A 27,167-nucleotide genomic window follows, 5' to 3' on the forward strand; every position below is an offset into this window, starting at 1 on the left:
GTTTTCCATGCCCACTCATTCACCGTCAGCGTCACTTTATATTCTATAAAGTCTCAAAAAAACGTTGAGCTAATTTAGCTACCTGAGCTAAACTACGTCGTTGTTAGAATTCCTGTCTGTCTGTGCTGATCGTTTACCTCACGCTACAGACGTAGGCTCAGCGGCGTGATGTCGCCGTACACAGTCAGATGACCTCCCGCTGACAGATGTCCATAGCAACGACGTCGGCGATCACATAGTGGTCAGCGTCGGGCAAAACAGTTGTTTCTTTGTTGTTGTTTATCTCTGTAAGCAGTAAATCATGTTGGGGGGGGGGGATCCCCGAGTGGCGCAGCGGTCTAACCCACTGCATCTCTCAGTGCTGGACGTGTCACTACAGACTGGTTCGATTCCAGGCTGTGTCACAACCGGCCTTGTTTGGGAGTCCATTAGGGCGGCGCACGATTGGCCCAGCGTCGTCCGGGTTAGGGTTTGGCCGGGGAAGTCCGTCATTGTCAATAAGAATTTGTTCTTAATTGACTTGCCTAGTTAAATAAAGGTTATATAATAAAATAAATAGCTGGCTTTACCTTTGAGCTAGTGTGAGTACGCTGACTCATCATGTACCAAGCTCTATTTCAGGAAACTTGTGCTATTAATATCTACAACATCTATCATATTAATAGATAACGTCTTTTAATCCGTTTTACTTTAAGCCAAATTCATATTCTTTTTTTTTTTTTTTGGCTTGAATATAAAATAACATCATGAATGATATATACTGCTCAAAAAAATAAAGGGAACACTAAAATAACACATCCTAGATCTGAATGAAAGAAATAATCTTATTAAATACTTTTTTCTTTACATAGTTGAATGTGCTGACAACAAAATCACACAAAAATAATCAATGGAAATCCAATTTATCAACCCATGGAGGTCTGGATTTGGAGTCACACTCAAAATTAAAGTGGAAAACCACACTACAGGCTGATCCAACTTTGATGTAATGTCCTTAAAACAAGTCAAAATGAGGCTCAGTAGTGTGTGGCCTCCACGTGCCTGTATGACCTCCCTACAATGCCTGGGCATGCTCCTGATGAGGGGGGAGGTTGAGATTCCTCAGACTGGACTAAAGCATCCGCCAACTCCTGGACATTTGGGAATGCGACAGAGTGCTATAGTCGAGGGCAGGCCAGTCCATAGCATCAATGCCTTCCTCTTGCAGGAACTGCTGACACACTCCAGCCACATGAGGCTAGATTGTCTTGCATTAGGAGGAACCCAGGGCCAACCGCACCAGCATATGGTCTCACAAGGGTTGATTACTATGAAATTGGCGAGCACATGGAAGGCGTGCGGCCCCCCAAAGCAATGCCACCCCACACCATGAGAACCGCAAACCGGTCATGCTGGAGGATGTTGCAGGCAGCAGAACGTTCTCCACGGCGTCTCCAGACTCTGTCACGTCTGTCACATGCTCAGTGTGAACCTGCTTTCATCTGTGAAGAGCACAGGGCGCCAGTGGCGAATTTGCCAATCTTGGTGTTCTCTGGCAAATGCCAAACGTCCTGCACGGTATTGGGCTGTAAGCACAACCCCCACCTGTGGACGTCGGGCCCTCATACCACCCTCATGGAGTCTGTTTCTGACCGTTTGAGCAGACACATGCACATTTGTGGCCTGCTGGAGGTCATTTTGCAGGGCTCTGGCAGTGCTTCTCCTGCTCCTCCTTGCACAAAGGCGGAGGTAGTGGTCCTGCTGCTGGGTTGTTGCCCTCCTACGGCCTCCTCCACGTCTCCTGATGTACTGGCCTGTCTCTTGGTAGAGCCTCCATGCTCTGGACACTACGCTGACAGACACAGCAAACCTTCTTGCCACAGCTCGCATTGATGTGCCATCCTGAATGAGCTGCACTACCTGAGCCACTTGTGTGGGTTGTAGACTCAGTCTCATGCTACCACTAGAGTGAAAGCACCGCCAGCATTCAAAAGTGACCAAAACATCAGCCAGGAAGCATAGGAACTGAGAAGTGGTCTGTGGTCCCCACCTGCAGAACCACTCCTTTATTGGGGGGTGTCTTGCTAATTGCCTATAATTTCCACCTGTTGTCTATTCCATTTGCACAACAGCATGTGAAATTTATTGTCAATCAGTGTTGCTTCCTAAGTGGACAGTTTGATTTCACAGAAGTGTGATTGACTTGGAGTTACATTGTGTTGTTTAAGTGTTCCCTTTATTTTTTTGAGCAGTGTATAATGGTGTATCTGTTAGGTTGCAGTACTGCACAATGGTGTATTTGTTAGGTTACAGTACTACACAATTTTCTGCTAGGTTACAGTACTACACAATTATCTGTTAGGTTACAGTACTACAGAATGATTTAGTTAGTTGTGTATCTGTTAGGTTACAGTACTACAGAATGATTTAGTTAGTTGTGTATCTGTTAGGTTACAGTACTACAGAATGATTTAGTTAGTTGTGTATCTGTTAGGTTACAGTACTACAGAATGATTTAGTTAGTTGTGTATCTGTTAGGTTACAGTACTACAGAATGATTTAGTTAGTTGTGTATCTGTTAGGTTACAGTACTACAGAATGATTTAGTTAGTTGTGTATCTGTTAAGTTACAGTACTACAGAATGATTTAGTTAGTTGTGTATCTGTTAGGTTACAGTACTACAGAATGATTTAGTTAGTTGTGTATCTGTTAGGTTACAGTACTACAGAATGATTTAGTTAGTTGTGTATCTGTTAAGTTACAGTACTACAGAATGATTTAGTTAGTCTTCTGGAAATGAAAAGAGTTGAATGATGTTGTTTCTGTTAGACCAGTGGTCAGACGTGTTAGTCATCAGTGTGTAGAGGGGAAAGGGTCCTGTTTTACCTCTGTGGATGTGTCTCAAATAGCACACTATATAGTGTACTACCCTCTCCTCTCCTCTCCTCTCCTCTCCTTTCCTCTCCTCTCTACTCATCACTAATCTCCATCCTCACTTGTACACTTCAAATCAGCCTTTCTTCTGGGCTAGTGGTTGAGCAGAAGGCTTGTGTGTGTATCTAGGGAGTGTGTGTGTATCTAGGGAGTGTGTGTGTGTATCTAGGGAGAGCATCTTTTATTAAGGCAGTTTGTCACAGGTCATTGCTCCTCCAACCCTCTGGCAACATACCTTGATAATGAAGCTTCCTTCCTCATTATGTACCAAACAAACAAGCAGCATTATTTATGTTCAGTGTGTGTGTGTGTGTGTGTGTGTGTGTGTGTGTGTGTGTGTGTGTGTGTGTGTGTGTGTGTGTGTGTGTGTGTGTGTGTGTGTGTGTGTGTGTGTGTGTGTGTGTGTGTGTGTGTCTCCAGAGAGCGTGATGACAGTGGGACTGTTACAGGGATTCTCCATGGTGGCTCACCCTGGCTGGGGTGCTGTGGCGTGAGGATGGGCAGGCAGGGCTGCTCAGAGAGAAGAATACCATTGCAGGCGTGAGGACGGGCAGGCAGGGCTGCTCAGAGAGAAGAATACCATTACAGACCAGCTGGCAGACACACACACTGCATAGGGAGATGGTTGCTCACATTAAAATCATGTCTGTGAGGTTTAAAAAGCCTTCTGAAGTTTGTCATTCCCTTTCATGAAATTTCTTGACTCGATTTTCTTTTACGAACAATCTATCAACCCCTACAAACATATCCATTAATTATAATCCACATAATAATTCACATTTTCTGTTGCTGCAGGATTATTTTCCTGCTGAAGATAACTGGTTCAAATTAAGATCCTACACCTGTATAGAAGGTCATGCCAGTAGAGAGACGTAGCTATGTTCTACTGCGTGCTACATTTAGTATGTTCACTGATCAATAATTGATATGAGAGACGGTAGGTTAATGGAATATGCTGTCTCTGCAGAATGGGAATGACTGTCTATCCAGGGAATGATATAGAGAGATAACACATCCATTACTGCTGCTGCTGGCACACACACACACACACACACACACACACACGTTTGTGTGTGACATCCTTTCTGCTCGACATCTGGAAAGAGAAGCATTACGTAGCCACAGTGCATTTTGGGAAATTGCAAGCGATCTGGATCTGTGCCCTCCGTCAATTCTCCAACTCCAACATTTTAAAAAGACAAAGGCTGTGTGTTGCAAATGGCACCTCATTTATATATAGTGCACCAGAGCTCAATGGGTCAAACACAGTGCACTGTGCCTGAATCAAGAGGCCAAACTAACTGGCTAGACTGACTGTGATTACTGAATCAAGAGGCCAAACTAACTGGCTAGACTGACTGTGATTACTGAATCAAGAGTCCAAACTAACTGGCTAGACTGACTGTCTGTGATTACTGAATCAAGAGGCCAAACTAATTGGCTAGACTGACTGTCTGTGATTACTGAATCAAGAGGCCAAACTAACTGGCTAGACTGACTGTGATTACTGAATCAAGAGGCCAAACTAATTGGCTAGACTGTCTGTGATTACTGAATCAAGAGGCCAAACTAATTGGCTAGACTGACTGTGATTACTGAATCAAGAGGCCAAACTAACTGACTAGACTGACTGTGATTACTGAATCAAGAGGCCAAACTAATTGGCTAGACTGTCTGTGATTATTGAATCAAGAGGCCAAACTAACTGGCTAGACTGACTGTCTGTGATTACTGAATCAAGAGGCCAAACTAACTGGCTAGACTGACTGTGATTACTGAATCAAGAGGCCAAACTAATTGGCTAGACTGTCTGTGATTACTGAATCAAGAGGCCAAACTAACTGGCTAGACTGACTGTGATTACTGAATCAAGAGGCCAAACTAACTTGCTAGACTGACTGTGATTACTGAATCAAGAGGCCAAACTAACTGGCTAGACTGACTGTCTGTGATTAATGGTGCTTTACTACTGCATTACGAAGTGAGGTAGAGATACAGTGTTGTGTGTGTGACAGTCTTTCACTACAACATGACAGAGTCCTGGCAGGGATACTACAGTGTGATCTTCTGGAGGATCTTTCTTCCACTTGGAAAGAGATGTGTTGAAATGACCCACAGTGACACTGGGATAAAATAAAATACTATTTCTCTCTCTCTCTCTCACCCCCTTTCTCTCTCTCTCTCTCTCTCTCACCCACTTTCTCTCTCTCACCCCCTTTCTCTCTCTCTCTCTCTCTCTCTCTCTCTCTCTCTCTCTCTTTCTCTCACCCCTTTCTCTTTTTCTCTCTCTCTCTCTCTCTCCCCCTTTCTCTCTCTCTCTCTCACCCCCTTTCTCTTTCTCTCTCTCTCACCCCCTTTCTCTCTCTCTCTCTCTCTCTCTCTCTCTCTCTCTCTCTCTCTCTCTCTCACCCCTTTCTCTTTCTCTCTCTCTCTCTCTCTCTCTCTCTCACTCTCTCTCACCCCCGTTCTCTCTCTCTCTCTCTCTGTCTCTCTCTCTCTCTCTCTCTCTCTCTCTCTCTCTCTCTCTCTCTCCTCTCTCTCTCCCTCTCTCTCTCCCTCTCGTCTTCCTCTCTGTCTCAGCAGTAGCGTAGTGTTGAGTGTTAGTTAATAGGTGTGGTTTTCTCTTTTCTTTTCCCAGGGGATCTTCCCAACCAGCTACGTTCACTTGAAGAAGGCCACGGTAACCAACAGAGGGTAAGAACCCCTCTATCAATTATAACAAACGGTTTTCTCTGATGAGACGGAGGAGAGGAGAGAGGGATGGAGGAGAGAGGAGAGAGAGGGATGGAGGAGAGAGGAGGGGAGAGGAGAGAGGGATGGAGGAGAGGAGGGGAGAGGGATAGAGGAGAGGGTTGGAGGGGAGAGGAGAGGAGGGGAGGGGAGGGGAGAGAGGGATGGAGGAGAGAGGAGAGAGAGGGATGGAGGAGAGAGGAGGGGAGAGGAGAGGAGAGAGGGATGGAGGAGAGGAGGGGAGAGGGATAGAGGAGAGGGTTGGAGGAGAGGAGGGGAGGGGAGGGGAGAGAGGGATGGAGGGGAGAGGAGAGAGGGATGGAGGAGAGAGGAGAGGGATGGAGGGGAGAGGAGAGGAAAGGAGGGGAGCAAGGGATGGAGGGGAGAGGAGAGAGGGATGGAGGAGAGAGGAGGGGAGAGGAGAGGGATGGAGGTGAGAGGAGAGGAGAGGAGAGAGGGATGGAGGAGAGAGGAGGGGAGAGGAGAGTGGCATGGAGGAGAGAGGATGGGAGAGGAGAGAGGGATGGAGGCGAGAGGAGAGGAGAGAGAGGGATGGAGGAGAGAGGGATGGAGGAGAGAGGAGAGGAGAGAGAGTGGGATGGAGGAGAGGAGAGAGAGAGAGAGAGAGAGAGAGAGGGATGGAGGAGAGAAAGGGATGAGGAGAAAAGAGGGACGGAGGGAAGAGGCGAGAGGCTGTGAAAACCAGGCATATTATTAATTAATCTATGCCTCACTTATTACTCATCTTTTCCTCATACCTCTCATCCCTCTCTCCTCATACCTCTCATCCCTCTCTCCTCATACCTCTCATCCCACTCTCCTCATACCTTTCATCCCTCTTTCCTCATCCCTCTCATCCCTCTCTCATCATACCTCTCATCCCTCTCTCCTCATACCGCTCATCCCTCCCTCCTCATACCTCTCATCTCTCTCTCCTCATACCTCTCATCCCTCCCTCCTCATACCTCTCATCCCCCTCTCCTCATACCTCTCATTCCTCTTTCCTCATCCCTCTCATCCCTCTCTCCTCATACCTCTCATCCCTCCCTCCTCATACCTCTCACAGAGAAACTACAGTCATGTCTAGTTAACAGTTATCTAGCATGGTGGTACAGGGAATCTACAGCTGTCCACATAATAATTCACATTTGCTATTGCTCCTGCTGTGAGAAGCAGGGTCAAATTAAGATGTGCATCTGTAACAATGACCATAAGAGTTGTCGGAGATAGATCTAGAGCGAGGCTAGAAAATATACAATATATTTCCTCACTATATCTAGAGCCAGGCTAGAAAATATACAATATATTTCCTCACTATATCTAGAGCCAGGCTAGACAATATACAATATACACTGCTCAAAAAAATAAAGGGAACACTTAAACAACACAATGTAACTCCAAGTCAATCACACTTCTGTGAAATCAAACTGTCCACTTAGGAAGCAACACTGATTGACAATACATTTCAGATGCTGTTGTGCAAATGGAATAGACAACAGGTGGAAATTATAGGCAATTAGCAAGACACCCCCAATAAAGGAGTGGTTCTGCAGGTGGGGACCACAGACCACTTCTCAGTTCCTATGCTTCCTGGCGGATGTTTTGGTCACTTTTAAATGCTGGCGGTGCTTTCACTCTAGTGGTAGCATGAGACGGAGTCTACAACCCACACAAGTGGCTCAGGTAGTGCAGCTCATCCAGGATGTCACATCAATGCGAGCTGTGGCAAGAAGGTTTGCTGTGTCTGTCAGCGTAGTGTCGAGAGCATGGAGGCGCTACCAGGAGACAGGCCAGTACATCAGGAGACGTGGAGGAGGCCGTAGGAGGGCAACAACCCAGCAGCAGGACCGCTACCTCCGCCTTTGTGCAAGGAGGAGCAGGAAGAGCACTGCCAGAGCCCTGCAAAATTACCTCCAGCAGGCCACAAATGTGCATGTGTCTGCTCAAACGGTCAGAAACAGACTCCATGAGGGTGGTATGAGGGCCCGACGTCCACAGGTGGGGGTTGTGCTTACAGCCCAACACCGTGCAGGACGTTTGGCATTTGCCAGAGAACACCAAGATTGGCAAATTCGCCACTGGCGCCCTGTGCTCTTCACAGATGAAGCAGGTTCACACTGAGCACATGTGACAGACGTGACAGAGTCTGGAGACGCCGTGGAGAACGTTCTGCTGCCTGCAACATCCTCCAGCATGACCGGTTTGGCGGTGGGTCAGTCATGGTGTAGGGTGGCATTTCTTTGGGGGGCCGCACAGCCCTAAATGTGCTCGCCAGAGGTAGCCTGACTGCCATTAGGTACCGAGATGAGATCCTCAGACCCCTTGTGAGACCATATGCTGGTGCGGTTGGCCCTGGGTTCCTCCTAATGCAAGACAATGCTAGACCTCATGTGGCTGGAGTGTGTCAGCAGTTCCTGCAAGAGGAAGACATTGATGCTATGGACTGGCCCGCCCGTTCCCCAGACCTGAATCCAATTGAGCACATCTGGGACATCATGTCTCGCTCCATCCACCAACGCCACGTTGCACCACAGACTGTCCAGGAGTTGGCGGATGCTTTATTCCAGGTCTGGGAGGAGATCCCTCAGGAGACCATCCCCCACCTCATCAGGAGCATGCCCAGGCGTTGTATGGAGGTCATACAGGCACGTGGAGGCCACACACACTACTGAGCCTCATTTTGACTTGTTGTAAGGACATTACATCAAAGTTGGATCAGCCTGTAGTGTGGTTTTCCACTTTAATTTCGAGTGTGACTCCAAATCCAGACCTCCATGGGTTGATAAATTGGATTTCCATTGATTATTTTTGTGTGATTTTGTTGTCAGCACATTCAACTATGTAAAGAAAAAAGTATTTAATAAGATTATTTCATTCATTCAGATCTAGGATGTGTTATTTTAGTGTTCCCTTTATTTTTTTGAGCAGTGTATTTCCTCACTATATCTAGAGCCAGGCTAGAAAATATACAATATATTTCCTCACTATATCCAGAGCCAGGCTAGACAATATACAATATATTTCCTCACTATATCTAGAGCCAGGCTAGACAATATATAATATACAGTGGGGGAAAAAAGTATTTAGTCAGCCACCAATTGTGCAAGTTCTCCCACTTAAAAAGATGAGAGAGGCCTGTAATTTTCATCATAGGTACACTTCAACTATGACAGACAAAATGAGAAAAAAAATCCAGAAAATCACATTGTAGGATTTTTAATGAATTTATTTGCAAATTATGGTGGAAAATAAGTATTTGGTCAATAACAAAAGTCTATCTCAATACTTTGTTATATACCCTTTGTTGGCAATGACACAGGTCAAACGTTTTCTGTAAGTCTTCACAAGGTTTTCACACACTGTTGCTGGTATTTTGGCCCATTCCTCCATGCAGATCTCCTCTAGAGCAGTGATGTTTTGGGGCTGTCGCTGGGCAACACAGACTTTCAACTCCCTCCAAAGATTTTCTATGGGTTTGAGATCTGGAGACTGGCTTGGCCACTCCAGGACCTTGAAATGCTTCTTATGAAGCCACTCCTTCGTTGCCCGGGCGGTGTGTTTGGGATCATTGTCATGCTGAAAGACCCAGCCACGTTTCATCTTCAATGCCCTTGCTGATGGAAAGAGGTTTTCACTCAAAATCTCACGATATATGGCCCCATTCATTCTTTCTTTTACACGGATCAGTCGTCCTGGTCCCTTTGCAGAAAAACAGCCCCAAAGCATGATGTTTCCACCCCCATGCTTCACAGTAGGTATGGTGTTCTTTGGATGCAACTCAGCATTCTTTGTCCTCCAAACACGACGAGTTGAGTTTTTACCAAAAAGTTATATTTTGGTTTCATCTGACCATATGACATTCTCCCAATCCTCTTCTGGATCATCCAAATGCTCTCTAGCAAACTTCAGATGGGCCTGGACATGTACTGGCTTAAGCAGGGGGACACGTCTGGTACTGCAGGATTTGAGTCCCTGGCGGCATAGTGTGTTATTGATGGTAGGCTTTGTTACTTTGGTCCCAGCTCTCTGCAGGTCATTCACTAGGTCCCCCCGTGTGTTTCTGGGATTTTTGCTCACCTTTCTTGTGATCATTTTGACCCCACGGGTGAGATCTTGCGTGGAGCCCCAGATCAAGGGAGATTATCATTGGTCTTGTATGTCTTCCATTTCCTAATAATTGCTCCCACAGTTGATTTCTTCAAACCAAGCTGCTTACCTATTGCAGATTCAGTCTTCCCAGCCTGGTGCAGGTCTACAATTTTGTTTCTGGTGTCCTTTGACAGCTCTTTGGTCTTGGCCATAGTGGAGTTTGGAGTGTGACTGTTTGAGGTTGTGGACAGGTGTCTTTTATACTGATAACAAGTTCAAACAGGTGCCATTAATACAGGTAACGAGTGGAGGACAGAGGAGCGTCTCAAAGAAGAAGTTACAGGTCTGTGAGAGCCAGAAATCTTGCTTGTTTGTAGGTGACCAAATACTTATTTTCCACCATAATTTGCAAATAAATTCATTAAAAATCCTAGAATGTGATTTTCTGGATTTTTTTTCTCATTTTGTCTGTCATAGTTGACGTGTACCTATGATGAAAATTACAGGCCTCTCTCATCTTTTTAAGTGGGAGAACTTGCACAATTGGTGGCTGACTAAATACTTTTTTCCCCACTGTATTTCCTCACTATATCTAGAGCCAGGCTAGACAATATACAATATATTTCCTCACTATATCTAGAGCCAGGCTAGACAATATACAATATATTTCCTCACTATATCTAGAGCCAGGCTAGAAAATATACAATATATTTCCTCACTATATCTAGAGCCAGGCTAGACAATATACAATATATTTCCTCACTATATCTAGAGCCAGGCTAGACAATATACAATATATTTCCTCACTATATCTAGAGCCAGGCTAGACAATATACAATATATTTCCTCACTATATCTAGAGCCAGGCTAGACAATATACAATATATTTCCTCACTATATCTAGAGCCAGGCTAGAAAATATACAATATATTTCCTCACTATATCTAGAGCCAGGCTAGAAAATATACAATATATTTCCTCACTATATCTAGAGCCAGGCTAGAAAATATACAATATATTTCCTCACTATATCTAGAGCCAGGCTAGACAATATACAATATATTTCCTCACTATATCTAGAGCCAGGCTAGACAATATACAATATATTTCCTCACTATATCTAGAGCCAGGCTAGACAATATACAATATATTTCCTCACTATATCTAGAGCCAGGCTAGACAATATACAATATATTTCCTCACTATATCTAGAGCCAGGCTAGACAATATACAATATATTTCCTCACTACTGATGGTTATATTTTATTTGTAGTGTCCCTGCGAGTCTTTCTTTGTCTCAACCCTCCAGTGAAAAGTATTTCAACAAGTATTGTATTGAAATCTGATTATCTATTGAGATCAGCAAATTACTGTTTTGTAAATTAAATTCTTAAAAAGGGTACGCCAGCCCCTTTTCCAATACGATTCAAAGTTCAAGAATACATATTTTAAAACTCAAAATGCTTATTTTCTTTTTTCATATCCCCTCAGGAGGGGGTACTTGGAAATTGTAAAGGATGGTAAATCCAATTAATTTGCCTCTTTGTGCATTTAATTAAAACCGTTATGCAAATTAAGACATCTGTTACTTCGATTAATATGAACTAAAATAAACGCTTTCAAAATATTATGCAAATTAAATTTGTATAGATATTTTTTCCAAGTGTTGGCCGTCTACTTGTAATTAAAATAATGTGGGCTACATATTTAGTTGTGGGTCAACTGTAATCCTAAAAGATATGGGGAAACTCAGGACTAATATTCTAACAATATTCTGTGTTGTTTTATGGGTAACATAACAAATACATTCTACAAATTTGAGTTTGAAGAAAGGGAGGGGTAAAGAGAGATAAGAGGAGGCAGGGATGGAGGGGGAGAGTAGAGGTAGAGAGAAAGGGAGGGAGGGAGGGAGAGCGAGGCAGGGATAGAGGGGGGAGAGTAGAGGTAGAGAGAAAGGGAGGGAGGGAGGGAGAGCGAGGCAGGGATGGAGGGGGGAGAGTAGAGGTAGAGAGAAAGGGAGGGAGGGAGAGCGAGGCAGGGATGGAGGGGGAGAGGTAGAGGGAAAGGGAGGGAGAGCGAGGCAGGGATGGAGGGGGGAGAGTAGAGGTAGAGAGAAAGGGAGGGAGGGAGAGCGAGGCAGGGATGGAGGGGGAGAGTAGAGGTAGAGAGAAAGGGAGGGAGGGAGGGAGGGAGGGAGGGAGGGAGGGAGGGAGGGAGGGAGAGCGAGCGAGCGAGCGAGCGAGGCAGGGCAGAATGGGAAAGAGAGGGTTATATATGTATTATTATATATGATCTAAATATATATATATATATATATATATATATATATATATACATACCTCTTCTTCTATGGTCTATTATACTGATCCCAGAAGTCAGTTCAGTCTTCTGTTCTAGAGGGCTGTAATGTACTTGATGGATAGGTACAGTACTTAATATGTCACTCACACAGTGATCTACATGTATTGTGCCATCCACTCACACAGTCTTCCCTGTGGCTCAGTTGGTAGAGCATGGTGTTTGCAACACCAGGGTTGTGGGTTTGATTCCCACGGGGGGCCACTACAAAAAAAAAATGTATGAAATGTATGCATTCACTACTGTAAGTCGCTCTGGATAAGAGCGTCTGCTAAATGACTAAAATGTAAGTGTAAAAATGTTATGTATTGTGTCATCCACTCACACAGTGATCTATATGTGTTGTGTGTGAATGTGCATTGGTCCAATAGATATAAGGCCAGGACTAGATTGCTGTTTGATACAATGGGTTCAGTATGACCCACAGCTATTCTATAGAGATCCAGTATGAAATAATACCTGTTATCAGTGGATTTTATTGAGTCTGTTTGTGGTGTCAGATAGGTGGGGGGTTGCGTTTTTGGGGGGACTATTTTGTTTCGCTGGGCCACACTTGCTCAAGCAAGCATCACTAAAGTGTTAGAAAGAAAATAAATACTAACTGAACCCAGATTTGATTTACTTGAATGGTGGATAAAGTGACATAAATAGTACTGAGCGTTTAACCTTCATTTTGGTTATTTTTTTCATTTTTTAAACGACCAATTTACCGACCTCGGCTCAATTATTTGAATTCGTTTTTTCTGTGTGCGCAATGCGCAGTTTCTCTAGAGATAAATTAGATCAAACCCGAACTGTGTGATATAGTAAGGAATTGAAGTTTCCAACAGGCCAATATTCTACTTAGTTTGACGCAGAAAATGTGGTAATTAACTACAATGACCATAATCCATTGCGCGCCTACTTGTCCAGTCTGCGTGGTGCAGACATGGAGACGGAGAGAAGAGACAGAAGAATGCGCGGTGGAGAGGGATATAGAGAGCAGCTGTTACTTCGTGAGGTATATCTCTACCTGAAAATACATGATCCAAGTGATTGATAGTTGGTATCCAGCAGTCATAAAGCCTTATTTACTTTGAAGAACTACTAAAATAGTGATTTTGTCAGACAGCATATGCAGCAGCTCTATAGAGATGAGATGAATAAAACGAATGTAAAATACAAAACAACTGAAATATTTTAGTAAAGTGATGTGAATAAATAATGGTTAATAAGTGATAAGAAGTAATGGACAGTCACTAGCATCATGGGATTTATATTGTGTTATTCTGTGTTGTTACAGCATTCAACCCACATAATGCATGGTACATTTTATGTCTAAAACACAATTTTTGCCATTGGGGTGATGAGAGTAGCATACTACGGTGATTTGAGAAGAGTAGTAGGATGGTTTTTAGAGTAGTATGATGTTCCCTCTTAGATTCACTTTTCTCGATATCTGACTTAAGACAGCTAATCAGCCGTACCAGTGATTGTCTGGGAGATGAGCTTCGCGCCTACACCTCGTGTTGATTATTATTCAGGATTCAGACCACTTTACACGCACAGCTGCAACCTGGCAATGTTCTGATCTCCTTTTGTTCATACTGTAGGGGAATAAATAGTCCCCTTCTCCTGTAATTTACAACAGGGTGTGAGCTGTCGACCATCCAGCAGCTCCCCCCCACCCCTCTGAGAGGGCCTGGTTACTGTCTGAGAGGGCCTGGTTACTGTCTGAGTGGGCCTGGTTACTGTCTGAGAGGGCCTGGGTACTGTCTGAGAGGGCCTGGGTACTGTCTGAGTGGGCCTGGTTACTGTCAGCCATTGCCAAGCTGATCTGACCCATTGTGATCCTCACAGGACAGTCATGACAGTATGTTTTTCTAGCGGCCGTGGAGTCAGGGGGCCTGGAGCGGAGGCCCCTCTACTGAGACAGCATGTTCATCTCATTGTGTGTTACATTTTAGGGTTGGGAGATATTAATCAGTTATAGGGATTGTGAGAGCGGAGTTGGGGAGGGAGGGAGTGAAGGGAGGCAGTGAGAGGCAGAGGGAGGGGATAGAAATGGGGATGGAGGGAGTGGAATGGGTAGAATAAGGGACAGGGGAGAGAGAAGTAGGGAGGGGGAGAAGAAGGATGGAGAGGGAATGAGGGAGAGGGGAGAGAGGAGGGAGCGGGAATGAGGGATAGGGGAGAGAAAAGGAAGGAATGGGGAGAGAAGTAGGGAGATTATTATTCCAACGCTATACAGCAAATGTTCTGGAAACAACAGAAACCTGAAAACACCATCCAACCTGGAACTGAGTGAGTCATGTTTAGGCTGAAGCTATATTTTATTTCCAAAAGCCAAGCAGAAAAATACATTACATTACTTTAAGGACTGAATGCTAAATTAAGGCTGCCAAGCTTGATACAACTTCAATTAGCACAGACGTGTCAAGTGAGAGGTGTCAAAGCCCTTTAGCCCAACAATGGCAGGAGAGTGGAACAGTCTACTCCAACCAAATGGAGAGGCCTTAGAAGCTGCCTCCTGCTGTTCAGAGGTAATTAATATAAAGTACCCTGTGTATGTAAAGAATGATAAGGCAAGAAAAGATCACAAAATGAAGCTCCTTATGGAAAATCAAGAGACACTTTTTGCTGACTATTATAAAAATAGGAACATCAGCAACCTCATCTTCCACACAAACCACCCCCTGGCATGGCACAGTGCTATATTAACACACTATCCCTCTGTTAAGAGAGGGGGTGTTAACGAGGGGTGGAAACTCAGGATACTAGACAACGAGGACACTGAGTCAGCTAATATAAATCGCTATAAGTCTGGAACAGTAAAATTTATGTTTTACCTTTGTTTAACTAGGCAAGTCAGTTAAGAACAAATTCTTATCTTCAATGACAGCCTACCGGGGAACAGTGGGTTCACTGCGTTGTTCAGGGGCAGAACGACATATTTTTTACCTTGTCAGCTCAGGGATTCAATCTAGCAACCTTTCGGTTACTAGTCCAACACTCTAACCACTAGGCTACCTGCCACCCCTGGAACAGTATTGGTACAGGGCAACCCCGAACAGTTTCACCTGGACTTTCACCTAATCAAAGAATTAGCCCAGCAGGAGAAGCTCTCCCTTGAGAAAGATACCCCCACCCCGAGCGGGTCAGACCAGACCTCTTCATTATATAACCCCACAGACCAGCAACCCCCAGACCTCTTCATTATATAACCCCACAGACGAGCAACCCCCAGACCTCTTCATTATATAACCCCACAGACCAGCATCCCCCAGACCTCTTCATTATATAACCCCACAGACCAGCAACCCCCAGACCTCTTCATTATATAACCCCACAGACGAGCAACCCCCAGACCTCTTCATTATATAACCCCACAGACCAGCAACCCCCAGACCTCTTCATTATATAACCCCACAGACGAGCCATCCCCAGCGGAAAGTCAACCTCCCAGCACAGAGTACTACTCCCTCATTGAAATGAAGGATAAATTCACCCAGCTGGAGGTAAGACAGGTGGAGCTGGAACAGCAGGTGATTACACTCCAGTCAGCAGAGACCCAGACAACAGTCCAGCACAACAACACCCCCTTAACCAGACCCAGACAACAGTCCAGCACAACAACACCCCCTTAACCAGACCCAGACAACAGTCCAGCACAACAACACCCCCTTAACCAGACCCAGACAACAGTCCAGCACAACAACACCCCCTTAACCAGACCCAGACAACAGTCCAGCACAACAACAACCCCTTAACCAGACCCAGACAACAGTCCAGCACAACAACACCCCCTTAACCAGACCCAGACAACAGTCCAGCACAACAACACACCCTTAACCAGACCCAGACAACAGTCCAGCACAACACCCCCTTAACAAGACCCAGACAACAGTCCAGCACAACAACACCCCCTTAACCAGACCCAGACAACAGTCCAGCACAACAACACCCCCTTAACCAGACCCAGACAACAGTCCAGCACAACAACACCCCCTTAACCAGACCCAGACAACAGTCCAGCACAACAACACCCCCTTACCCAGACCCAGACAACAGTCCAGCACAACAACACACCCTTAACCAGACCCAGACAACAGTCCAGCACAACAACACCCCCTTAACCAGACCCAGACAACAGTCCAGCACAACAACACCCCCTTAACCAGACCCAGTCAACAGTCCAGCACAACAACACCCCCTTAACCAGACCCAGACAACAGTCCAGCACAACAACACCCCCTTAACCAGACCCAGACAACAGTCCAGCACAACAACACCCCTTAACCAGACCCAGACAACAGTCCAGCACAACAACACCCCCTTAACCAGACCCAGACAACAGTCCAGCACAACAACCCCCCTTAACCAGACCCAGACAACAGTCCAGCACAACAACACCCCTTAACCAGACCCAGACAACAGTCCAGCACAACAACACCCCTTAACCAGACCCAGACAACAGTCCAGCACAACAACACCCCCTTAACCAGACCCAGACAACAGTCCAGCACAACAACACCCCCTTAACCAGACCCAGACAACAGTCCAGCACAACAACACCCCCTTAACCAGACCCAGACAACAGTCCAGCACAACAACACCCTCTTAACCAGACCCAGACAACAGTCCAGCACAACAACACCCCCTTAACCAGACCCAGACAACAGTCCAGCACAACAACACCCTCTTAACCAGACCCAGACAACAGTCCAGCACAACACCACCACCTTAACCAGACCCAGACAACAGTCCAGCACAACAACACCCCCTTAACCAGACCCAGACAACAGTCCAGCACAACAACACCCCCTTAACCAGACCCAGACAACAGTCCAGCACAACAACACCCCCTTAACCAGACCCAGACAACAGTCCAGCACAACAACACCCCCTTAACCAGACCTGGAGAGCTGGAGAGAGACATATCTGCACTCTGGACTGTAGTGAGACAACATCAACAATATAAAAAGCAAGAGCAGGAGAAGAACAGCACTAGAGGAGAGGATCAGACTGCTGGAGGAGAAGGTGAGGGGGATGGAGGAGAGGATCAGACTGCTGGAGGAGAAGGTGAGGGGGATGGAGGAGAGGGTGAGGGGGATGGAGGAGAGGATCAGACTGCTGGAGGAGAGGATCAGACTGCTGGAGGAGAGGGTGAGGGGGATGGAGGAGAGGATCAGGCTGCTGGAGGAGAAGGTGAGGGGGATGGAGGAGAGGATCAGGCTGCTGGAGGAGAAGGTGAGGGGGATGGAGGAGAGGATCAGGCTGCTGGAGGAGAGGGTGAGGGGGAGGGAGGAGAGGATCAGACTGCTGGAGGAGAGGATCAGACTGCTGGAGGAGAGGGTGAGGGGGATGGAGGAGAGGATCAGGCTGCTGGAGGAGAGGTTGAGGGGGGATGGAGGAGAGGGTGAGGGGGGATGGAGGAGAGGGTGAGGGGATGGAGGAGAGGATCAGACTGCTGGAGGAGAGGATCAGACTGCTGGAGGAGAGGGTGAGGGGGATGGAGGAGAGGATCAGGCTGCTGGAGGAGAGGTTGAGGGGGAGGGAGGAGAGGGTGAGGGGGAGGGAGGAGAGGGTGAGGGGGATGGAGGAGAGGATCAGACTGCTGGAGGAGAGGGTGAGGGGTTGATGGAGGAGAGGGTGAGGGGGATGGAGGAGAGGGTGAGGGGGATGGAGGAGAGGGAGAGGGGGATGGAGGAGAGGGTGAGGGGGATGGAGGAGAGGTTGAGGGGGATGGAGGAGAGGTTGAGGGGGATGGAGGAGAGGATCAGACTGCTGGAGGAGAGGGTGAGGGGGATGGAGGAGAGGGTGAGGGGGATGGAGGAGAGGGTGAGGGGGATGGAGGAGAGGGAGAGGGGGGATGGAGGGAGAGGATCAGACTGCTGGAGGAGAGGGTGAGGGGATGGAGGAGAGGGTGAGGGGGATGGAGGAGAGGGAGAGGGGGGATGGAGGGAGAGGATCAGACTGCTGGAGGAGAGGGTGAGGGGGGATGGAGGAGAGGGAGAGGGGGGATGGAGCGAGAGGATCAGACTGCTGGAGGAGAGGGTGAGGGGGATGGAGGAGAGGATCAGACTGCTGGAGGAGAGGGTGAGGGGGATGGAGGAGAGGGTGAGGGGGATGGAGGAGAGGATCAGACTGCTGGAGGAGAGGGAGAGGGGGTGGTGTGTGACAGAGAACACTAGAGTGTGGTGGTGTGGTGGTCCTGTGTGGCTCAGTTGGTAGAGCATGGTGTTTGCAATGCCAGGGTTGTGTGTTCGATTCCCACGGGGGACCAGTACGGAAGAAGAAAAAAAACATGTATGAAATGTATGCATTCACTACTGTAAGTTGCTCTGGATAAGTGTGTCTGCTAAATGACTAAAATGTAAAAATGTAAGCCAGCAGAACAGTCCACCCCAGACCCTGACCATAGTGTTAACACCACAGCAGAACAGTCCACACCAGATCCTGACCATAGTGTTAACACCACAGCAGAACAGTCCACACCAGACCCTGACCATAGTGTTAACATCACAGCAGAACAGTCCACACCAGACCCTGACCATAGTGTTGACACCACAGCAGAACAGTCCCCACCAGACCCTGACCATAGTGTTGACATCACAGCAGAACAGAAAAATGAAGAATGCTAAGCCCAGGGAATCTCACCCCCTCTGAGCCCCTCCCCCTGTCAGCCCTCCTGACAACCCCCCCACACCCACTGAGGACATACACAAGACACAGATTGTACTCCTTATGGTCTCAAATGGGAAATATATACAATAAACTAAACTCTGGTGTCCAAAGACCCAGCGTGCCCTAGACCTTCTGTCTGAGGATCAATTAGGGTCACCCAGCCACATAATAATACACACAGGCACAAACAACCTGAGAACACGCAGGAAAGGGTGGCCACAGCACTGAAGGGAGTGATAGAAAAAGCTTCTTCTACTTTCCCCAACGCACAAGTGGTTATCTCCACCCTGCTACCACGAAAAGACTTCCACCCTGCTACCATACAGCGGGTAAACACAAGTATTTCCCGTGACTGTGCCTCAAAACCAAATGTTTTCCTGGCCCACCACTCCACCCTGGACTTGAACAGCCTCTATGACCAGGTCCACCTATACAAGGCAGCAGTGCCCACCTTCGCCCGGACTCTAAAGGACATCGCTCTCACATGCAGCCCCAACACTTCACACAGGACAACAGATCAATAGACTCCCTGCCCAGACCACAACACCACCAGACACATCCACACTACCCACCACAACACCACCAGACACATCCACACTACCCACCACCACAACACCACCAGACACATCCACACTACCCAACGCAACACCACCAGACACATCCACACTACCCACCCCAACACCACCAGACACATCCACACTACCCACCCCAACACCACCAGACACATCCACACTACCCACCCCAACACCACCAGACACATCCACACTACCCACCCCAACACCACCAGACACATCCACACTACCCACCCCAACACCACCAGACACATCCACACTACCCACCCCAACACCACCAGACACATCCACACTACCCACCCCAATACCACCAGACACATCCACACTACCCACCCCAACACCACCAGACACATCCACACTACCCACCACAACACCACCAGACACATCCACACTACCCACCCCAACACCACCAGACACATCCACACTACCCACCCCAACACCACCAGACACATCCACACTACCCACCACAACACCACCAGACACATCCACACTACCCACCCCAACACCACCAGACACATCCGCACTACCCACCCCAACACCACCAGACACATCCACACTACCCACCCCAACACCACCAGACACATCCACACTACCCACCCCAACACCACCAGACACATCCACACTACCCACCACAACACCTCACACAGGAGCAACAGATCAATAGACACCCTGCCCAGACCAGCGAGACACTCTCCCAGACCTTTGGGACCTACACATAGAGAACCCACGCTGAGAGGACCTACACATAGAGGACCCATGCTGAGAGGACCTACACATAGAGGACCCACGCCGAGAGGACCTACACATAGAGGACCCACGCTGAGAGGACCTACACATAGAGAACCCACGCTGAGAGGACCTACACATAGAGGACCCACGCTGAGAGGACCTACACATAGAGGACCCACGCTGAGAGGACCTACACATAGAGGACCCACGCTGAGAGGACCTACACATAGAGGACCCACGCTGAGAGGACCTACACATAGAGGACCCACGCTGAGAGGACCTACACATAGAGGACCCACGCTGAGAGGACCTACACATAGAGGACCCACGCTGAGAGGACCTACACATAGAGGACCCACGCTGAGAGGACCTACATATAGAGGCGCCACGCTGAGAGGACCTACACATAGAGGACCCACGCTGAGAGGACCTACACATAGAGGACCCACGCTGAGAGGACCTACACATAGAGAACCCACGCTGAGAGGACCTACACATAGAGGACCCACGCTGAGAGGACCTACACATAGAGGACCCACGCTGAGAGGACCTACACATAGAGGACCCACGCTGAGAGGACCTACACATAGAGGACCCACGCTGAGAGGACCTACACATAGAGGACCCACGCTGAGAGGACCTACACATAGAGGACCCACGCTGAGAGGACCTACACATAGAGGATCCACGCTGAGAGGACCTACACATAGAGAACCCACGCTGAGAGGACCTACACATAGAGGACCCACGCTGAGAGGACCTACACATAGAGGACCCACGCTGAGAGGACCTACACATAGAGGACCCACGCTGAGAGGACCTACACATAGAGGACCCACGCTGAGAGGACCTACACATTGAGAACCCACGCTGAGAGGACCTACACATAGAGGACCCACGCTGAGAGGACCTACACATAGAGGACCCACGCTGAGAGGACCTACACATAGAGGACCCACGCTGAGAGGACCTACACATAGAGGATCCACGCTGAGAGGACCTACACATAGAGGACCCACGCTGAGAGGACCTACACATAGAGGATCCACGCTGAGAGGACCTACACATAGAGGCGCCACGCTGAGAGGACCTACACATAGAGGACCCACGCTGAGAGGACCTACACATAGAGGACCCACGCTGAGAGGACCTACACATAGAGGACCCACGCTGAGAGGACCTACACATAGAGGATCCACGCTGAGAGGACCTACACATAGAGGACCCACGCTGAGAGGACCTACACATAGAGGACCCACGCTGAGAGGACCTACACATAGAGGACCCACGCTGAGAGGACCTACACATAGAGGACCCACGCTGAGAGGACCTACACATAGAGGACCCACGCTGAGAGGACCTACACATAGAGGACCCACGCTGAGAGGACCTACACATAGAGGATCCACGCTGAGAGGACCTACACATAGAGGACCCACGCTGAGAGGACCTACACATAGAGAACCCACGCTGAGAGGACCTACACATAGAGGACCCACGCTGAGAGGACCTACACATAGAGGACCCACGCTGAGAGGACCTACACATAGAGGATCCACGCTGAGAGGACCTACACATAGAGGACCCACGCTGAGAGGACCTACACATAGAGGACCCACGCTGAGAGGACCTACACATAGAGGACCCACGCTGAGAGGACCTACACATAGAGGACCCACGCTGAGAGGACCTACACATAGAGGACCCACGCTGAGAGGACCTACACATAGAGAACCCACGCTGAGAGGACCTACACATAGAGGACCCACGCTGAGAGGACCTACACATAGAGGACCCACGCTGAGAGGACCTACACATAGAGGATCCACGCTGAGAGGACCTACACATAGAGGACCCACGCTGAGAGGACCTACACATAGAGGACCCACGCTGAGAGGACCTACACATAGAGGACCCACGCTGAGAGGACCTACATCCAGACCACAACACCACCAGCTACATCCACACCCCCACCCCAACCAATCAACACCCCCCCCCAAGTAAACCATGCCCATACCCCATTTAGGCCGCTTCAGATCAGACCTATGCCCCTCCTGCCCACCCCATGCCCGCCACTTCCACAAAGAGGGCCTCAATATGGAAGTCACCCACACGCCCAGGCCGTGAGCAGGCAAACAGGCCCAACCCCCACTCTTACACTAGCCCAAGCCAATGGCATGTACCAGATGCTCAGCAGGCTCTGCTCACACTCACTGGCCTGAGACCAAACCACACAACCAACAACAACAGACACTCTATGGAACACAAAGCCTTCACCATCTCATCCTGGAATATCCAAGGCCTGAGGTCATCCGCCTTTGGCCTAAAGAGCAGGAACCTGGACTTCATGAAACAAATCGTAAATACAGACATTGTCATCCTACAAGAAACATGGTAAAGAGGAGATGGACCCACTGGTTGCCCTCTAGGTTACATAGAGCTGGTAGTCCCATCCACCAAACTACCAGGTGTGAAACAGGGAAGGGACTCAGGGGGTATGCTTATTTGGTATAGAGCAGACCTAACTCACTCTTGTTAAATTCATCAAAACAGGAACATTTTACATTTGGCTAGAAATTCAAAAGGAAATAATCTCATCAGAGAAAAATGTCCTCCTGTGTCCTACCTATATCCCCCCACTAGAATCCCCATATTTTAATGAACAGCTTCTCCATCCTACCTATATCCCCGACTAGAATCCCCATATTTTAATGAACAGCTTCTCCATCCTACCTATATCCCCCCACTAGAATCCCCATACTTTAATGAAGACAGCTTCTCCATCCTACCTATATCCCCCACTAGAATCCCCATATTTTAATGAAGACAGCTTCTCCATCCTACCTATATCCCCCACTAGAATCCCCATACTTTAATGAACAGCTTCTCCATCCTACCTATATCCCCCCACTAGAATCACCATACTTTAATGAAGACAGCTTCTCCATCCTGGAGGGAGAAATCAATAATTTCCAGGCCCAGGGACATGTACTAGTCTGTGGCGACCTAAATGCCAGAGCTGGACAAAAACCTGACACCCTCAGCACACAGGGGGACAAACACCTACCTGGAGGTGACAGCATTCCCTCCCCCATATGCCCCCCTAGGCACAACTACAACAACATAACCAACAAAAACGGGTCACAACTCCTGCAGCTCTGTCGCACGCTGGGTATGTACATAGTCAATGGTAGGCTTCGACGGGACTCCTATGGTAGGTACACCTATAGCTCATCTCTTGACAGTAGTACTGTAGACTACTTTATCACTGACCTCAACCTAGAGTCTCTCAGAGCGTTCACAGTCAGCCCACTGACACCCCTATCAGACCACAGCAAAATCACAGTCTACTTGAACAGAGCAATACTCAATTATGAGGCATCAAAGCCAAAGGAACTGAGTAATATGAAGAAATGCTATAGATGGAAGGAATGTAGTGTGGAAACCAAAAAACAATTAGGCAACGACAAATTCAATCCCTTTTAGACAACTTCCTGGACAAAACGTTCCACTGTAATAGTGAAGGTGTAAACCTGGCAGTAGAAAACCTAAACATTATATCTAACCTCTTTGCTTCCCTATCAAATCTAAAAATGTCAAACAGAAAACCGAAGAATGAACAACAACGACAAATGGTTTGATGAAGAATGCAAAAACCTAAGAAAGAAATTGAGAAACCTGTCCCACCAAAAACATAGAGACCCAGAAAACCTGAGTCTACGCCTTCACTATGGTGAATCACTAAAACAATACAGAAATACACTACGGAAAAAGAAGGAACAGCACGTCAGAAATCAGCTCAATGTAATTGAAGAATCCATAGACTCTAACCACTTCTGGGAAAATTGGAAAACACTAAACAAACAACAACATGAAGAATTATCTATCCAACATGGAGATGTCTGGGTAAACCACTTCTCCAATTGTTTAGGCTCTATAACATAGAACAAACAGCAAAAACATATACATGATCAAACAAATCTTAGAATCAACTATTAAAGACTACCAGAACCCACTGGATTCTCCAATTACCTTGAATGAACTACAGGACAAAATACAAACCCTCCAACCCAAAAAGGCCTGTGGTGTTGATAGTATCCTCAATGAAATGATCAAATATACAGACAACAAATTCCAATTGGCTATACTAAAACTCTTTAACATCATCCTTAGCTCGGGCATCTTCCCTAATATTTGGAACCAAAGACTGATCACCCCAATCCATAAAAGTGGATACAAATTTGACCCCAATAACTACCGTGGGATATGCGTCAACAGCAACCTTGGGAAAATCCTCTGCATTATCATTAACAGCAGACTCGTACATTTCCTTAGTGAAAACAATGTACTGAGCAAATGTCAAATTGGCTTTTTATCAAATTATCGTACGACAGACCACGTATTCACCCTACACACCCTAATTGACAAACAAACCAAAACAAAGGCAAAGTCTTCTCATGCTTTATTGATTTCTAAAAAGTCTTTGACTCAATTTGGGATGAGGTCTGCTATACAAATTGATGGAAAGTGGTGTTGGGGTAAAACATACGACATTATAAAATCCATGTACACAAACAACAAGTGTGGGGTTAAAATAGGCAAAAAACACACACATTTCTTCCCACAGGGCCGTGGGCTGAGACAGGGATGCAGCTTGAGCCCCACCCTCTTCAACATATATATCAATGAATTGGCGAGGGCACTAGAACAGTCTGCAGCACCCGGCCCTGACCTTACTAGAATCTGAAGTCAAATGTCTACTATTTGCTGATGATCTGGTGCTTCTGTCACCAACCAAGGAGGGCCTACAGCAGCACCTAGATCTTCTGCACAGATTCTGCACAGATTCTGCACAGACCTGGGCCCTGACAGTAAATCTCAGTAAGACCAAAATAATGGTGTTCCAAAAAAATGTCCAGTCGCCATGTCCACAAATACAAATTCCACGAAGGGCCTTCTATGCCATCAAATGGAACATAAAATGTGATATACCAATTAGGATCTGGCTAAAAATACTTGAATCAGTTATAGAACCCATTGTCCTTTATGGTTGTGAGGTCTGGGATCCGCTCACCAACCAAAAATTCACAAAATGGGACAAACACCAAATGGAGACTCTGCATGCAGAGTCCTGCAAAAATATCCTCTGTGTACAACGTAAAACACCAAATAATGCATGCAGAGCAGAATTAGGCCGATACCCGCTAATAATCAAAATCCAGAAAAGAGACGTTAAATTCTACAACCACCTAAAAGGAAGCGATTCCCAAACCTTCCATAACAAAGCCATCACCTACAGAGAGATGAACCTGGAGAAGAGTCCCCTAAGCAAGCTGGTCCTGGGGCTCTGTTCACAAACACAAACAGACCCCACAGAGCCCCAGGACAGCAACACAATTAGACCCAAACAAATCATGAGAAAACAAAAAGATAATTACTTGACACGTTGGAAAGAATTAACAAAAAAACAGAGCAAACTAGAATGCTATTTGGCCCTAAACAGAGAGTACACAGTGGCAGAATACCTGACCACTGTGACTGACCCAAATCTAAGGAAAGCTTTGACTATGTACAGACTCAGTGAGCATTGCCTTGCTATTGAGAAAGGCCGCCGTAGGCAGACCTGGCTCTCAAGAGAAGACAGGCTATGGTGCAACACTGCCCACACAACGAGGTGGAAACTGAGCTGCACTTCCTAATCTCCTGCCCAATGTATGACCATATTAGAGACCATATTTCCCTCAGATTACACAGATTCACAAAGAATTCGAAACCAAACCCGATTTTGATAAACTCCCATATCTACTGGGTGAAATACCACAGTGTGACATCACAGCAGCAAGATTTGTGACCTGTTGCCACAAGAAAATGTCAACCAGTGAAGAACAAACACCATTGTAAATACAACCCATATTTATGCTTATTTATTTTTGCTTTTGTACTTTAACCATTTGTACATCATTACAACATTATTTTGTAACTTCTATGAGTGTAATGTTTACTGTTCAATTGATTGTTTATTCAACTTGTGTATATTATCTACTTCACTTGCTTTGGCAATGTTAACATATGTTTCCCATGCCAATAAAGCCCCTTGAATTGAATTGAGAATTGAGAGAGAGAGGAGATGGGAGGGGGTTAGGCTGTGAGGGAGGGGGTTAGGCTGTGAGGGAGGGGGTTAGGCTGTGAGGGAGGGGGTTAGGCTGTGAAGGAGGGGGTAAGGCTGTGAGGGAGGGGGTTAGGCTGGGGGACAGAGAGAGAGAGAGGAGATGGGAGGGGGTTAGGCTGTGAGGGAGGGGGTTAGGCTGGGGGACAGAGAGAGAGAGAGAGGAGGTGGGAGGGGGTTAGGCTGTGAGGGAGGGGGTTAGGCTGTGAGGGAGTGGGTTAGGCTGTGAGGGAGGGGGTTAGGCTGGGGGACAGAGAGAGAGTGAGGAGATGGGAGGGGGTTAGGCTGTGAGGGAGGGTGTTAGGCTGTGAGGGAGGGGGTTAGGCAGTGAGGGAGGGGGTTAGGCTGGGGGACAGAGAGAGAGTGAGGAGATGGGAGGGGGTTAGGCTGTGAGGGAGGGGATTAGGCTGTGAGGGAGGGGGTAAGGCTGGGGGACAGAGAGAGAGTGAGGAGATGGGAGGGGGTTAGACTGTGAGGGAGGGGGTTAGGCTGTGAGGGAGGGTGTTAGGCTGTGAGGGAGGGGGTTAGGCAGTGAGGGAGGGGGTTAGGCTGGGGGACAGAGAGAGAGAGTGAGGAGATGGGAGGGGGTTAGGCTGTGAGGGAGGGGGTTAGGCTGTGAGGGAGGGGGTTAGGCTGGGGGACAGAGAGAGAGTGAGGAGATGGGACGGGGTTAGGCTGTGAGGGAGGGGGTTGGGCAGTGAGGGAGGGGGTTAGGCTGGGGGACAGAGAGAGAGAGAGGAGGTGGGAGGGGGTTAGGCTGGGGGACAGAGAGAGAGTGAGGAGATGGGAGGGGGTTAGGCTGTGGGATTTTAGTGCTGTGAGAGCTGTAGAATGGCAGTTTGTTTGGGTTTTTGACAAAGCCATTTTAAAACGTCTGACTACTGAATGATTTAGGAGGGAGTCCTAGACTATAATAGTCTGTTGGGTTTAGATAGAAACACGT

The 27,167-nt window shown here is 47.5% G+C and overlaps 1 protein-coding gene across 1 annotated transcript in view; it reads left to right on the top strand.

The window, feature by feature from the left end:
- LOC106566212 (dedicator of cytokinesis protein 3) overlaps window positions 1–27,167 on the top strand; it is a 398,163-nt gene that overhangs the window by 143,101 nt on the left and 227,895 nt on the right. The window contains exon 4 of the mRNA XM_045691962.1: window positions 5,553–5,608. Within this exon, the coding sequence (XP_045547918.1) occupies window positions 5,553–5,608 (56 nt within the window). The remainder of the gene's footprint in view (window positions 1–5,552; window positions 5,609–27,167) is intronic.

This window comes from Salmo salar, chromosome ssa12 (assembly GCF_905237065.1).
Source record: "Salmo salar chromosome ssa12, Ssal_v3.1, whole genome shotgun sequence".
NCBI lineage: Eukaryota > Metazoa > Chordata > Actinopteri > Salmoniformes > Salmonidae > Salmo > Salmo salar.